Source organism: Neopsephotus bourkii, unplaced genomic scaffold, assembly GCF_033783945.1.
Source record: "Neopsephotus bourkii isolate Nb327-2 ecotype Australia unplaced genomic scaffold, CSIRO-AGI_Nbou_v1 NB_1279, whole genome shotgun sequence".
Classification (NCBI taxonomy): Eukaryota; Metazoa; Chordata; class Aves; order Psittaciformes; family Psittacidae; genus Neopsephotus; species Neopsephotus bourkii.
Window position 1 is genome coordinate 2593005 of NW_026901764.1, and position 15087 is coordinate 2608091.

Genomic DNA, 15087 nt, shown 5'->3' on the forward strand with positions numbered 1-15087 from the left:
ACACTGTCATTCAGGCTTACAGTAGACTGCAGTGCTCACTAATCAATTTGTCTCCTACACAACTCCTCATGCCATTCCTCCCTATTTCACAGATATCATTACAAACTCTAAAAGGAGCTTGAAATTACTTCCTATCTTATGCAATAAAATTTTAAGGCTTGCCAAGGACTCTAGACATAACTTTGTAAGCCCCAGAGCAGAATCACTTTCTTCACCACTACAGTTCCTTCTACACTTAACACAATGACTGGCTCCATACCCTCCTTACCAAAGGAGTTTCTTGCATGCCTGCCTTCACTACTATTCTGAAATTGCATGCACTGTTGCCACAGAACTCTAACAGCTGCAAGAGCAATGACCACCATGTTGTAATGCATTCTGGTCATGTCAGCCACAGAAAATAATAAAAATGTTCAGTAAGATCAAGAAGTCTTACAAGGCACGAGAACATCCCAAGCACCTCTGCCTGTTCAGTAATGCTCTAGTACCTCCTCAAACCAGCACATTTCGGTTTAGAAGAGTCTCCTACACCTCAATCTGACACACACACTGCACAGAAAAAACAACCAAACTGTACTGGGCCTGACAAACAAACCAATCAATTCCTTTGTCTCACACATACAGAGGGTGCATGGTATGTTGCATGTCACAGGTTTAGATTTCACTAGACTATGAAGTGTTTGTAAAAACTAAGGAAACTTTAAAAATATTATCCTGCAAACTTTTAACTTGAAGTTTTTTTATTCCAACAAAAGTGATGTTGTTTATCAAGTGGTTTAGAGAGCTGCAAACTAAGCTTTGTGTGTTTATTTTTTTAAAACACTTTTACAACATTTGAGTGAAAAAGTAACAGACTAGGCTTCAGAAACATGAAAGAAGGGTGTCGACATCAAGCTACAGGATTGCCAAAGGACAAGAAGGGGAGGAATCAATGAAGCACTAAATGCATAAGAATTAAATGTCTAAATTAAGATGAAAGGTTTCAGCACTTCTTATTCCACACTATTTTAAAATTCAGTTCTAAATGTACTATAATAATGATGTAAATACACAGGCAAAGACAAGGTTTAGCTTGTCCTTACCCTGTAGTAAAGCCAAGGTAGTTCAAGACCGCTGACTCCTGTCACTGATGCACAGTAAGCTACTTGGCTTACTACTTACCTTCATCAAGCAGCCAGAACCTGGTGAACTGCAACTACAAGCCATTAGGGTCTGCATGTTCAAAACCAAGCATACTTTTTAGTAACTTGCTTGTGTGCTTGTATCTTGTACAGATCATGCTGGCACCTATCATTTTACATTAAATAGGCTGCAATACACAGCATTATGTTTTCTTGTTCAGAATTTAAGTAATTTTCTTTTTTAAAGTGTTTGGTTTCTTTCTAATAAACATCAAGCTGAGTAAGCACAACTTTAATCTAGCAATTAAATAAGCATAAATATATCTTTTAACTGTGCCACACCAAAAATGATTTTTTTTCTTTCCAAGTCTGAAAGCTATTTGTAAAAATACATGAACAAATACATTGCCTCTACGTAGTCTTTTACATTACATTTAATTAACCAGCATGACTGAAATACTACAGGCATGTAACTTTTTTTTGTAGGAAGATAACCAGCAGCTGTGGGCAGCAAATTACGATTATGTTTCAAGGATTCTAGCAATTCAAAATTTGGGTTTGGCTCCTCAGAGATACTTCCTGAGCTGAATGTAGCCCTTTCCTAAAATCTATTCATGTTGCACATTTTCATTTTGATAAAAAAGTTAAGAGATTTTATGAACAACACTTCAGTTGGCAAAATCCCCCTCTTCTGAACTCTAGCATCCACCATTGAATCTCTGAATTGAAGATTACAAAGACTTGTGATGAGGGCATTTACTATTAATTAGCTACTTCACATTTAACAGAGAACTGCTTTTGCAAAGCACTGAAAATTCAAGATTCTTCTAAAACTGCTGTTACATAAGTGTGAGGTTAAACAAAAACTTTCTCTCTTACAAGTACTAATGGCACAATCATAAGATGCTGTTATAGAACTGATCCTATTTCTTAATAAACAATGCACTATTTTCCCACACCTCCATCTGTAACCGACTCAATTTTCTTAAGCTAGCCACCAAAAGGAGTAGCTTTGAGCCTACAGAAGTTATCTATTTTTCAGAGCTTTTTGACAGAGGTTGATTTTTATTTTTGTTTAATATTTCCCTGGGATTATTTCATTTATAGGCTGGCATCATCAGACATCTGGATAAATTAACCTTTAAGTTTTACAGTATTTTACTACTAAAATTCAGTAGCTAGCATTTTTATTTAGAAAATAAAAAAATATCCAACCTTCTGATCATCTATTTTATGTTACCTGGACACACAGATATAATTTGATTAATCATATTAAAGATTAGAAAAGTAGATGACTAGAGAAGATGCTCTGGATTTTTTTAAGCAGATAAAATAGCACCAAATTGTCATTTTTTTTCTATGCTGGTATCTGTGCAACCCTCTCAGCCAGTGCAGTGACACAACAAACTCAAAGGATCTTCTGCTCTTTTGTCAGCTTGCCCCATCAGCCCTTCAAAATAACCGATTTTGCACATGGGTAGTTTTTAACATGTAGAATAGCTAAGAACAAAGATAAGAAGCTCTCCTCTAATTAAACTAGGATAAACTTGAAGCCCAGGAAGAACAAAAGGTTAGTGTCATGATTAAGTATAGACATTAAACATGGCCATATACAAGAACAAGGCACAAAAAGCCTCAGCCATTTGCCACATTTTATATGAATAGCACAGATTATGAATGCACAGATGATGAAAACAGAAGCGTTTGAGAGCCACAGATGTGCTACAAGTATAGAGGAGAGTCATAAATTATTTAGCTACTTCATACAGGATACTTCATCTTCTGCAAACAATTAAAAAGCCCCACATGCAAAGCAATTTAAACTATACTTGTCTGGACCACACTTTGAAAAACTAAGATTTTAGAAGAAATAATACACTTCTGTGCCACAGCAGTAACTCCAGTTAGAACAAAAAACTCCCTATTATTTAGACATTAACCTCCCAACCACGTTCTGTGTATCAGACAGCAGTGATCATTCAACACACAGGACTTTCCTTTCCAAATACTGTAATAACAGAATAGATACTCCATTTGGACCCATAGCCAGCGTATAGGATCAAAGAGAGGACATTCATCTCTTTTTAGAGACAGGCAGCTATGGATGTTACCACAAAGAGTAAGGCATCTTCCCTACACTTAGGATCCTATTACCACGAAATAATATCTAGACTCCTAAAAAAACGAGTTTTAAACTTTTTTCAGTGACATATTATTAGTCAACCCTAACCGTTCCTTACAAAGACTGATTCAAGACAGGATGTATCATCTGAGAAAAGAGCTCTTCACAGCTTCAGAAACAATAAATTTCTGCGTATCATTTTGACCAAATTACATGGTTTTGAAAAGGCTAAAAATGTTAGAATGCAGACTATTCAGGACTTTTCATTGTTGCCACGCTGATGTTTTTGTACATTGGCTACCCCCTCTTCCTAGCACAACTCTCATAAACTTATGAATTAGTTCATTAGCCCATAACAAACATGTTCTTACACTGGTATTTATTTTGCTCCACAGACTGAAAAAAACCCTGAAAACCCAAAACAAACAAACAAAAGAAAACTGACTAGAAAACAAAACAAAATTTGTTCTGAGAAAGTCACAAAATTCCACCAAAAGGCCACAAACCTTTTCTTAAAAATTCCCAGCTCTCAACAGCTATGCCTCAGCTTGTTTCCTACTATATACTTTCAAATACTTGGTACGGTCTGAACTCCATCAGTAATTTACAGCAAAAAGTATCTGGAATATGAAGTCATTTAAGCTTGATGTTAGCTCTAAGCTATCATTTTTGAGGATGGCAATACCATTTCAACACAAGGCAACATAATAATATAATCACAGAATCGTAGAATTAAGTTCTGGTTTCGTCATTTAAGTACCTATTTAGAATTCTTTTGTATAAGACACTTTGATTTTAGTTCATAAAATGACATACCTTGTTTATTAGATGCTCAGTGACCACTTCTCTTAGTCCAGTGTAGAGCTTTTCTCCATGTTTATGCAACACCATTGTATATGCATTCCTATACAGCTCCTCAAAACTGAGACCGCTATTGTTCTTACGCTGGATTTCTTGGATTGCATTTTTCAGAAGATCCCAAATACTGTTCACATATTTCTCATCCATAGTCATCTGTAAAAACAGAACAATATGTTATCATTTAGACTCAAGAAAGATCACTAATGAAAGATATCTCTGGAAACTGTTACTCCAGAAGCAGTGTTTCTGCCACATTTTGTTGATCCCATTACCACAAGGTTTCTCAAAATTTATCAGAAGAAAAACTATTTCTGAAACTCATGGGGATTTCAAGAAATAGTTATCGAAATCATAATTTGCAAAATTTTAATGCTTTTCTACTTCAGAGCTGCAAATCCACAGAACCCAACTCCCTCCAGAGCCTGTACAGGTGGGAAGGCAGGTAATCACAGACATGAGTTCCTTCCCTCCACTTTCTCTGCAGTGTTGACAATGACTGTCCTCATAGTTTCGCCCCATACTAACACGCTGCTTGGCAGCTCATAAATCATAATGCAACACTGCTCTGCTTAACCAGACCCCAAATCAACCTGTACAATAGAAGATAATAATCTCTGACACAGAGCTAGCAAACTTACTTAGTCATCTGTTTGAGCTAAATAGGTATTATATACAGCAATGTACTAATGCCCAAAGAATTACATGCCTACAATATTGTGCCCTATAATTTAAGTACTTAGAGGTGTTGAAATACCCCACAAATGTCCAAAATTAACAACTGTATTGAACATATTTCCAACACACAGATGTGGTTGAATAACTTGCTACAGGATATGCATCAAGTGGTTAGGAGAACATGCATCTGCTTGGTCCGTTATTCAGACACTATATACTTCAGTAAGCATTTCACATAAAGCTACACAAGAAAGGAGAAATCAGAGAATGAGAGAAACTCTTACAAGAAATAGTCTCAATATAACAGCAAAACACCTTTTGAAATTTACTATCTAGCACTTAGCGTGAATCAGTTTACAACTGTGTTTTACCAATGCAAGGTGTTTCAAAATATGATGCTTTATAGATAAAGCAGCATCTGGGATAGCAAGCAAGAGTAGCAACAAGATATCAGATGTCAGTATTGCTTAAAGTTTGCGATTGAGGCAACCGAAAAAAAAAAAAAAAAACAAAAAAACAAAACCCCACCAAAACCCAAAGACATTTTAACTGAACAAAATTTAAAATGCAGTGTTTAAAGTTAAGTTTGGTTTACTTTATACAAAAAAAGAACTGATCTAGCATTTTACATCTGATGAAAAAGGCTCAAGAGGACAAAACCCCAATATTCCCAGAATTACTGTGAAGAAAATATCCTTTAGTCTACAAATATTGTCAAAGCAGCCTTGAAAACAGAAGCTGTAAGTAGTAAAAGAGTAAAGGTAGGACATTACAGAAGAAAATCATGACCAGTCCTGGTATACTTCTCTCCCATCTTCCACCCAAAACCCACTGAGTAGAGTAAGGACACAGAGTAGTGTGACCTGTATAAAACAAGCAAATCAACAGACACTAGTCTGGAGAAGTATTTGCAGCATTGCTTTTATGTTTACCGGGTTGGTCAGCCAGTAAACAATTACTGGGAGCTGTTCAAGATCTTTAAAACCTGTGATCTTTAACATCTAATAACTGGGATCTCTTCAAGAAAAAGCTAAATAAGTGAATTCTTTAATCCTCCTACTTTCAATCCAAATTTTTTTTTTTTAATAAACAAAAATCAAGGAATGATTGCAACATTATCTGCTCCAAACTGACTGAACATAAATGCAAACCCAGAGCTTTCTGCTTCTTAACAGTTAACACACCATGAGCTACTTTGGAAATGCAGGAGATCTGTAAAAGGTAATTTTAAAGGATACACGTGTCCATCTGATAAATATACAGCAATGTCTGAAATAGTATTATAAACTTATCTTACTACCTTTTAAGAGTAAGTGTGAAGGACTCTGCTTCTCAATGCAGCTTCCTATTCTGCTACTGACTTCAGATTAGCATCTGTGAAGCTTTGTGGGAACAGGTTTGCTAAAGTTCTAAGATACTAAGTTAGAAGAACTCTATCTTCCAAAAAAGACCTAGCTTGTTTGAAGAAGTGTTTTCTAACAAAGCAAGGACTCCTAATGCTTTAAATAACTCAATTCTATTGGACAGTAAGTCACTGCAGTAAAGCTTTAGCAAAAGTTTACTATTTCCTCTCCACTACTGAAGAGTTGTTTAGCTATTGAACAGAAGAGGCGTTCCTGTATCATTTACCCTCAAAGCTATGCAAGAGTCACAGTGATTAAATCAACCCTTGGAGTATTTAACTGACAGGTTCATGTTTCTTCACCCCCCTTCCTTAATTCAGGCTTCTATGCAGATTAAAAAAAAACCCCAAAAACCAAAAACAAACCAACAAAACAAACTAAAAAGCCAAACACAACCCCCCCCCAAACAACTGAGCAATAAAGTTTGTGATGCTATTAGAACAATTTGGCATCTTTCAGAATTCCTGTAAAAAAGCATCTCTAAAATCACTATTACAGAACTGTGATTCTAATCTCCCAGTCTGACCCAGGAGTGAAGATTTATGCAACTCTCTAGTTCCCTATCAACAACAAAGCCTGCAAGTGATCCACAAATATGAATATGGGATCAGAATCCAGATGTCTTTCCATGCTCATTACCAGATTTCTTCCAATGGTTACATTTTAAAAATGAACTCCACAGTTGTTGTAATGCCTTTCTTGTGCCTTTCAGTCTTGCAGATTTAAGCAAAAAACTAGATTACTGTTTCTGCTGGTGCTTTGGGAAGAAAACAACAACAAAAAAAAAACAACCCAAAAGCAATAAACTCCCAGGCTGAAAAAATCTTTCAGAAGCAAACTCCCAGTAATTTCAGTAGTGGTTACTCTCGGATTCACCAATATAGTAAGAAACCAGTGTCCAAAGAGAGGAAATACATTAATGTACTCCAGTTTATCTGAACATTACCTTTCTTGGGGAATGGGAGAGACATCAAGTCTGTTATTGGCAGGAGAGAGATGTTTATAAGAAGACGCTAGTTGGAAAACTTCCACAAACCGCTGCCCAAATGCTAATGATTCAAAGACGCAACTTTTAACACACAAACATCTGAGCTCAAAGGGTAGCAGAAGTACATCTTGAGGAAATTAGACTAAAATGTCATTGCACATGAAAGTGCAATCATTCTACCAAAAACAAAAAAAGCAAAAGACTCAAAAGATCCTGTACGCCACAGTACTGCCATACTGCAGGATAAGACACATGCAAGCCCTTTCTTCAACATTTGTCTATCCTATTGAAGTCTCCAAGAACGAACAATCACCGTCAGCAGTCTACTGCCACCTGAAAAGCATGACACCAACAGGTAAAGCTAGTAACAGTCATGAATGTATTTCTCCATCTCTCCCTCCTAGAAGCTAAAAGTAGTCACCAGCTCTTCCAAATAACTTTGTCATTCCTTAAATCAAAAGGGTCTAACAGCTCTATTCAAGTAGCTTTGGTACTAATATAAAACTTCATGCAAAATATTATCATCTCCCTCCTAGTCAAGTAGTTTAAAGGTAAGTGCAACATCCCTGCGAGGAACAACCCCATGATGCATTACTACATGCTGGAACCAACTGGCTGGAAAGCAGTGCGGCATAAAAGAACCTGGTGCTCTTGGACATCAAGCTGACAATGAACTAATGGGCCCTTGAGGCAAAGAAGGTTAAATGGTACCCTGGGCTGCATCTGAAAGAGTGTTGTCAGCAGGTTCAGGGCTCTACTCATCACTGGTGAGACACATGGACTACTGTGTCCAGCTCTGGGCTCCTCTGTATGAGACATGCACAAACATACTGGATAAAGTACAGCGAAAGGCCACTAAGACAACTCACCAGGAGAACCTTTCATATGAGGAAAGGCTGAGAGAGTTGGGTCTGTTTAGCTTAGAGAAGCTTTGCAGGGATCAAATCAATGTATACAAATACCTAAACGGAGGGTGTACAGAAGAGAGAGCCAGGCTCTCTCCAGTGGTGCCTGGTGACAGGACCAGAGGCAATGAACACAAACTGAAACACAGGAAATTCCCTCTGAACATCAGGAAATCTTTTTTTTTTTACTATGAGAGTGACCAAGCACTGGCACAGGCTGCCCAGAGAGGTTATGGAGTCTCCATTTTTAATGAAACTCAAAAACCATCTGGGTACAGTCTTGAGCAACTGGCTCCAGGTGACCCTGCTTGAGCAGGGTGGTGTGACAAGATGACCTTCAGAGGTGCCTTCCAACCTTCTTCAACTAGCCTGTGATGTGGTGATACATATTACAGCTGTATACTGAGGAAGCCAGAAAAACCAGGCTTACAAGTTAAATGTAACCTCTTAAAAATGCTAGTGCCTGTCTTCCAAAAGAAATGCATTGCTGGATAACAAAGGTGAACAACAAAACGCTTTTCACCAGAAGAACTAGGCATTTGTTCCCTAGCTTTTACTAACTACTGTCAAAGAACAACACTAAACCTCCCAGATTCAATCAGAACAAACAGATTTACCACTGGAGAGCCAGACTACTTTGCATAGAAGTAAATGCTTTGGGGTGTATAGAACGGAAATTACGATTTAGCTTTTACAATATTGTTTTCTTCGAATGCAACTTTATTTCATGTTGTCAGTTGGTCGTTTTGCTCTTAACACTACAGAACTTGCTCCTCTTACTTATAAGAGTTCCTTAAAAGATGAATTGTAAGGAAAGGCAATTTGCAGCAGTAAACAGTTAAAAACCTGTTGAATTATTGGTGGTTTACACCAGCTTCTTTTTATCATGAGTAGCTACTTAGTCTTCTTAAGCAAGAGGTGGTTAAGAAGGAAGTGAGGAAGAGGCAATAGTTGGCCTACAGAACTTCAGCAGGAGTATCCAGCAGGAATTTACCAACCAGCAAAAACAGGAGACACTTGTACTCACAGTACTAGAGACTAGACATAGCTTCTCATCCTTGCAAAATAAGTTTCTAGACAAGTTCTGTAAAGCTTTCACAAAAATCTGAGACCAAATAGAACATTGTTAATTCTCAGAAGTTTTAAACAGACTGCAAACACTTGCAGAACAGGGCACAAACACCACTACTCGAATTTTCTACAGACCAGCTGCAGAGCACTTACCACAATTCTGTACACTACCAGGTGAAACAGATCAATTTGGAAACGATTACTGCAGCACAGTATTTGTCAAAGTTTTCAGAAAACGTAAGTATCATCTGCCTCATTTCTTTTCATGACATCCTTTAGGTCTAATGCACCAGAGCACTGGAGTGAGAACCCACTGAAAGTACAGAATTCACGTGTTTACGCTCTCTACCCTGAAGGAAGTGAGCGGATACTAACAAAGTTAGTTAGCAGCTCTGGGAGTAAACATTCGCACCTAGTAATTGCAGCCTGCTCTCACTTCCTGATTTCCTACCCCTCAGCAGACCAAATGAGCATGAGCTGACTGCTGCCATCTAAAACTGCCACCACAGGGGTCCTGACCTACAGTCCAAAACGCAAGGGAAGCTGACAGAACTAAGAGTCTTTACTTCCATTTCAAGACAGGGCATTCACCAATATAATATTAAAAGATCTGCTACACAGTAACTCAGCATCCTTAGCCAGGATCCTTCCCTCTGGATGAAGCTTGGCTGAGGTTATCCAGAAAAGGTCAAGAGCAACACATTTTCTGCCTCAGAACCTAATCAGTCATCATCATCATGGCTTGACTTCGCGAACGAAGATTTAGGAAGGGCTTTGCCCACACTTCCTGCAGGCGCGCTGATGGCTAAGAAGGCCAATGTAGGATAGGTAAATCCGGCCACAAAAAGCACAGCAGAAGGTCTCCTTGGGTGGTACAGGTGGGGCGCGATTCTTTCTGTGTTGTCTTTTCTCCTCAAGGCTAGTTCTTCGTAAACTCTCAAGGGAGTCAACAGCATTATGTATGGTGTGCCTCCAAGTCTCCCGATTGGAGGCCAAGGCAGACCACTGATGATAGTCGATTTGGCCAAGGCTAAGATATTGTTTCAGGGAGTCCTTATATCTCTTCTTTGGGGCACCTCTCTTGCAGCTACCGGTGGCAAGTTCACCGTAAAACACGATCTTGGGGAGGCGGTGATCCTTCATCCTAGAGACGTGCCCTGCCCAGCGCAGCTGCAATTTCAGCAATATGGCCTCGATGGTGGTGACCCCTGCTTGTTCGAGGACAGTGACATTAGACACATAGTCAGTCCAATGGATGTTTAGGATTGTACGGAGGCAGTGCTGATGAAAGCGTTCCAGGAGTCGCAGGTGATGACGGTAGATGACCCATGATTCAGACCCATATAAAAGAGTAGACAATGCAATGGCTCTATAGACACTGATCTTTGTACTTTTCTTCAGGTGTCTGTTACACCAGACTCTTTTATGGAGTTTTCCGAAGGCTCTATATGCCTTTGCTATTCTGTTGTCTATCTCTTTGTCGATCGTGGCATCCGAGGAAATGATGCTTCCCAGATAGCTGAACTGCTGAACTGTCTTAAGCTCTGACTCGCCGATGGTAATATGGGGATGGCGATGATCTTCTTGGGGTGCAGGTTGGTAGAGGACTACTGTCTTCTTCAAGCTGACTTCCAGCCCAAAAACCTCGGCTGCCTCCGCAAAGCAAGGTGTTAAACGCTGCAGAGCTGCTTCTGTATGGGCAACAAGGGCGGCATCATCAGCAAAAAGCAGTTCACGGACAAGATGATTTAGGGTCTTAGTGTGGGCCTTCAGTCGCCTTAGATTGAATAGGCTACCATCGGTATGATATCGAATATAAATGCCGTTTTGTTCATCGAGGTCTGCCGTAGCCCTTTGGAGCATCATGCTGAAGAAAACTGTGAATAAAGTCGGTGCGAGAACGCAACCTTGTTTCACACCATTGGTTATTGGAAAAGGCTCAAAAAGTGCATCGCCATACCTGACTTGGCCTTGCTGATCCTCATGTAACAGAATGATCATTTTGAGGAACTTGGGGGGACAACCTAATCGTTCCAAGATCAGCCACAGGCCTTTTCTGCTCACAGTGTCAAAAGCTTTGGTGAGGTCAACAAAAGTTACATATAGCCCCATGTTCTGTTCTCTACACTTTTCTTGCAGTTGTCTGAGAACAAATACCATGTCTGTGGTACTTCTATTAGCTCTGAAGCCACACTGACTTTCAGGTAGAAGTTCTTCTGCGATAGCAGGTACTAGTCTGTTCAATAGTATTCTTGCAAGAATTTTACCAGCAATGGAGAGCAGAGTTATACCACGGTAGCTTGAGCAGTCTGACTTGACACCTTTTTTCTTATACAGAGTGACGATGATTGCATCACGAAAGTCTGATGGTAATTTACCTTGTTCCCAACAGCACACAACTAACCCATGGAATTTAGCATGAAGTGCTTGGCCTACATGCTTCCATATTTCAGGTGGGACTCTGTCAACCCCAACTGCCTTGCCAGTTTTCACCTGCTGTATGGCCTTAAGAGTCTCTCCCATGGTAGGGGCTAAATCCAATTCGTTTTTCACTGGATGTTGCAGAATGTGCTGGATTCCTTCACCTTGGACTACACAATTAGCACTAAAGAGGGTTTGAAAACGTTCAGACCAACGATTCAAGATGGAGATTTTATCTGTAAGAAGCGTTTGGCCATCTGTACTAAGTAAGGGGCTTTGAACCTGAAATGTGGGTCCGTACACTGCCTTCAGAGCCTCATAGAATCCTCTGTGGTCACCTGAATCTGCGCATAATTGAATCTTTTCTGCTAGGTTGAGCCACCACTTGTTCTGGATGTCTCTAAGTTTCTGTTGGAGTTTGCTACATGCAAGACGAAAGGCTGCTTTTCTTACATGGCAGAGTGGCTGAGTGAGGTGTGCTTGATGAGCAGATCTCTTTTTTGTCAGAAATTCCTGAACCTCCTGGTTGCTATCGTTGAACCAGTCTTTGTTTTAGTTTGAGGAGAACCCAATGGATTCTACAGAGGACTGCAGGATGCTGTTTTTAATATGTTGCCAAAGCGCTTTAGGAGAAGAATCTGTAAGTTGGTCTTCAAGCCTCGTTTGAAGGTTAGCCTGAAAGCTGTCCCTCACTGCAGCTATTTGGAGATTATTAACATTGAGTCTCCTCCTCGGAATGCCACCCCTCTTAGGTTTGGGCTTGAGGTGGAAATTGAGTTTGCAACGCACAAGGCGGTGATCTGTTTGACATTCTGCATATCACTCTGGTCTGGCAGACATCACAAATATTTCTCTGGCGCACTAAAACATAAATAAATAAGGTGCCAATGTTTAAATAGAGGATGCATCCAGGTTGTCTTCCAGCTGTCTTTCTGCTGGAAGATAGTGTTGGTGATGGTAAACTGTTGCTCTGCACAGAACTCTAGTAAGAGACGACCGTTATCATTGCAGCTGCCAACACCATGCTTGCCTAGTACTCCTTTCCAGGCTTCAAAGTTCTTTCCTACTCGGGCGTTGAAGTCACCAAGGATTATGATCTTATCTTCTATAGGAACCTTTCGAGTGAGGTGACGCAAGTTGGAGTAGAATTTTTCTTTTTCTGCAGGGTCGGCTTGCAGAGTTGGAGCATATATACTGAAAAGAACATGTTGCTTATTGTGTAGTGGAAGATGTAAGGAGATAATACGATCAGAATGACCTATCAGCAAATTTTCAAGTTTAGAGATGATGGAGTTTTTAATCATGAAGCCGACTCCAGAAAGATGACTTTCAGTTTTGGGTTTGCCTGACCAGTAGAGTGTATAGCCACCACCATGTTCTTTGAGGCTACCTTCCTCATGAAGGCGAACTTCACTGAGAGCAGTGATATCGATGTTAAGTCATGACAATTCATGGGCAATTAGCACAGAACAGTGCTCAGGACGCCCACTGTTCACTGTATCAAGCATGGTTCTGATGTTCTAACATGCGAGTGTCAATCTGGACACACCTTTGGAGGCAGGTGTATGCCTTTGTCTCTTTGTCTTTAATTGACCGCAATAGAAGATGCCCGTTGGCCGCAGCTAGCCAACCAGGTGGAGGGGGAGATGAGCTTTGGTTAGACCACCTTTTCTAGGCCTCTCTCCATATGGAGCAAGCAGTGCTGTCCTTGAAAAAGGCTGCTTGGTCATTCAGGATGCTGCCGAACAAGACCATCATCTCCTGGGTCAGTCTCGAGCGACTAATGTCCTGAACCGCCTGCATGCAGGGTTGGGTCTGCAACTTCCAGTGCACCTTATCACCTGCCGTTTCATCCCTCGCCTGTCGCTACAGGGCTTTGCAAGTGTGGGTAGACCCTTCGGGCCTGCGCAGTGGATTTATTTTAGGTGAGGCACAGTGTGCGCAGAACTGGCCTCACCCTTTACACCTGAGGTTTATCTGCCAGGGCCTAGTGAGCTTGGACGGTGACAGCAAAGGCCTTCAGGTCGTAGGTTTGATTAGAGTGTCCTTCTCTTAGATGGATGGCCTTACAGGGCAGTACGAGCTCCATCTGCCCGGGTTTAAAATTGGAGTTGTCCTTCTCCTAGGATAGTTGCCCGAGGGCTAGTGAGCCCATCCTGCCCATGAACACACTTAGTCTGACCCTTCATTTGAGACCTGACTGGCATGGGAAACTCTACTGGAAGCATAAGCCATCACCAGCATAGCTCCCAACTTCGCAAGGGCATGTGAGTTCTTTCCCCATGACAAGGGGGTGTCTGTAAAACAACCAATACCCCCCTAAAACCTCAATAACACCCTCGAGACCTCAAATACCCCCAGGGACCCCGAATACACCCCTGTGGCTCCGGCACCCCCCACTGCCCCACCCCCCCGGGCATTGGGCTGCGCTGCACGATGGAGCGGAAAGTATCCCGGGTGCGCTTGTGCTTCTCCTCAATGCACTGCAGGTCCTCCTGACGGGCAGGCAGCAGAAATCCGCGGCTGCGCCACGCCGCCGGCCGAGCGGGCTCCGCAGTTCCACATGTGCGCGCTCCTGGGCCGCCAGATGCCGGGACCCAGGAACGCCGGTGTCCAGAACACGACGGCGACCCGGCGATGGACATCAGCCCGTGCGAAGGAGCCACGAGCCCCTCAGCCCTCGCCCTAGAACCGCACTTCGACGTCCCCTCCACGCCTGTCCTCCAGCGCCAGAAGCACCGCACGGGGCCCGCGCTCCAAGGCCGGGCCCAGCAGCTCCCGCTTCCCGCCCCCCCCCCGCCGTCACCACCCCCTCCGCGTGGGCCAGGCCAGCAGCGGCACCTGTGCGGCCCGCACCGGGCCCGGGCCCGGACCCGCAGGGCGGTTGCCAAAATCGCCGCCATCTTGCGGCATTTTACCTAATCAGTACTTGAGATTTTATAAACCCTTCCAATATTGTTAAATTTAAAATACAAGTATTGGAAATGACAGGAGATCCATTGCCTAGTGTTTGCTCCAAGAATATCTCAAAATAGCATATTAGGATATGTAACTACACATCCTTCAACTACAGAGCAGATAAATGCACCCCTATTAATGATAAATGAAGAGCTCAACATTTATACTTCTTCAGATTTTGAGGTTTTCATCATTGTACAGTAATGAGCATATCTGGAAGAGGATATACTGGCGACACCTTACTGCCTAAGAAACATCAGCACTCAAGAAGCTAACAACTCCGTAACACACTCACAAATAAAAACAACTAATCTCTGAACTACCTAAACAACCAGGCATAAAATTCCTGTATAGTGTTATCTGAATAGGTTGACTGTTACACACCAAAAAACCATGACTGGAAGCTAAGAGAGGGAACATGAAGAAAGTAAGGGGCACCCTAACCTACTGCTGTTCTTCTGAATCTGGCCCACTTTGGCCATCCGCTGAAAGAGTGACAGGGAAGTCATAGCAATGTGCTACCAAAACTGATCCTAATAACTAGGCTTTTGCTCAAAGGTGA

General features: G+C 41.4%; 1 protein-coding gene across 1 annotated transcript in view; it reads right to left on the reverse strand.

Moving 5' to 3' along the window:
* Nucleotides 1–15087, reverse strand: part of CUL3 (cullin 3) — a 62148-nt gene that overhangs the window by 34805 nt on the left and 12256 nt on the right. The window contains exon 2 of the mRNA XM_061365171.1: nucleotides 4060–4257. Within this exon, the coding sequence (XP_061221155.1) occupies nucleotides 4060–4257 (198 nt within the window). The remainder of the gene's footprint in view (nucleotides 1–4059; nucleotides 4258–15087) is intronic.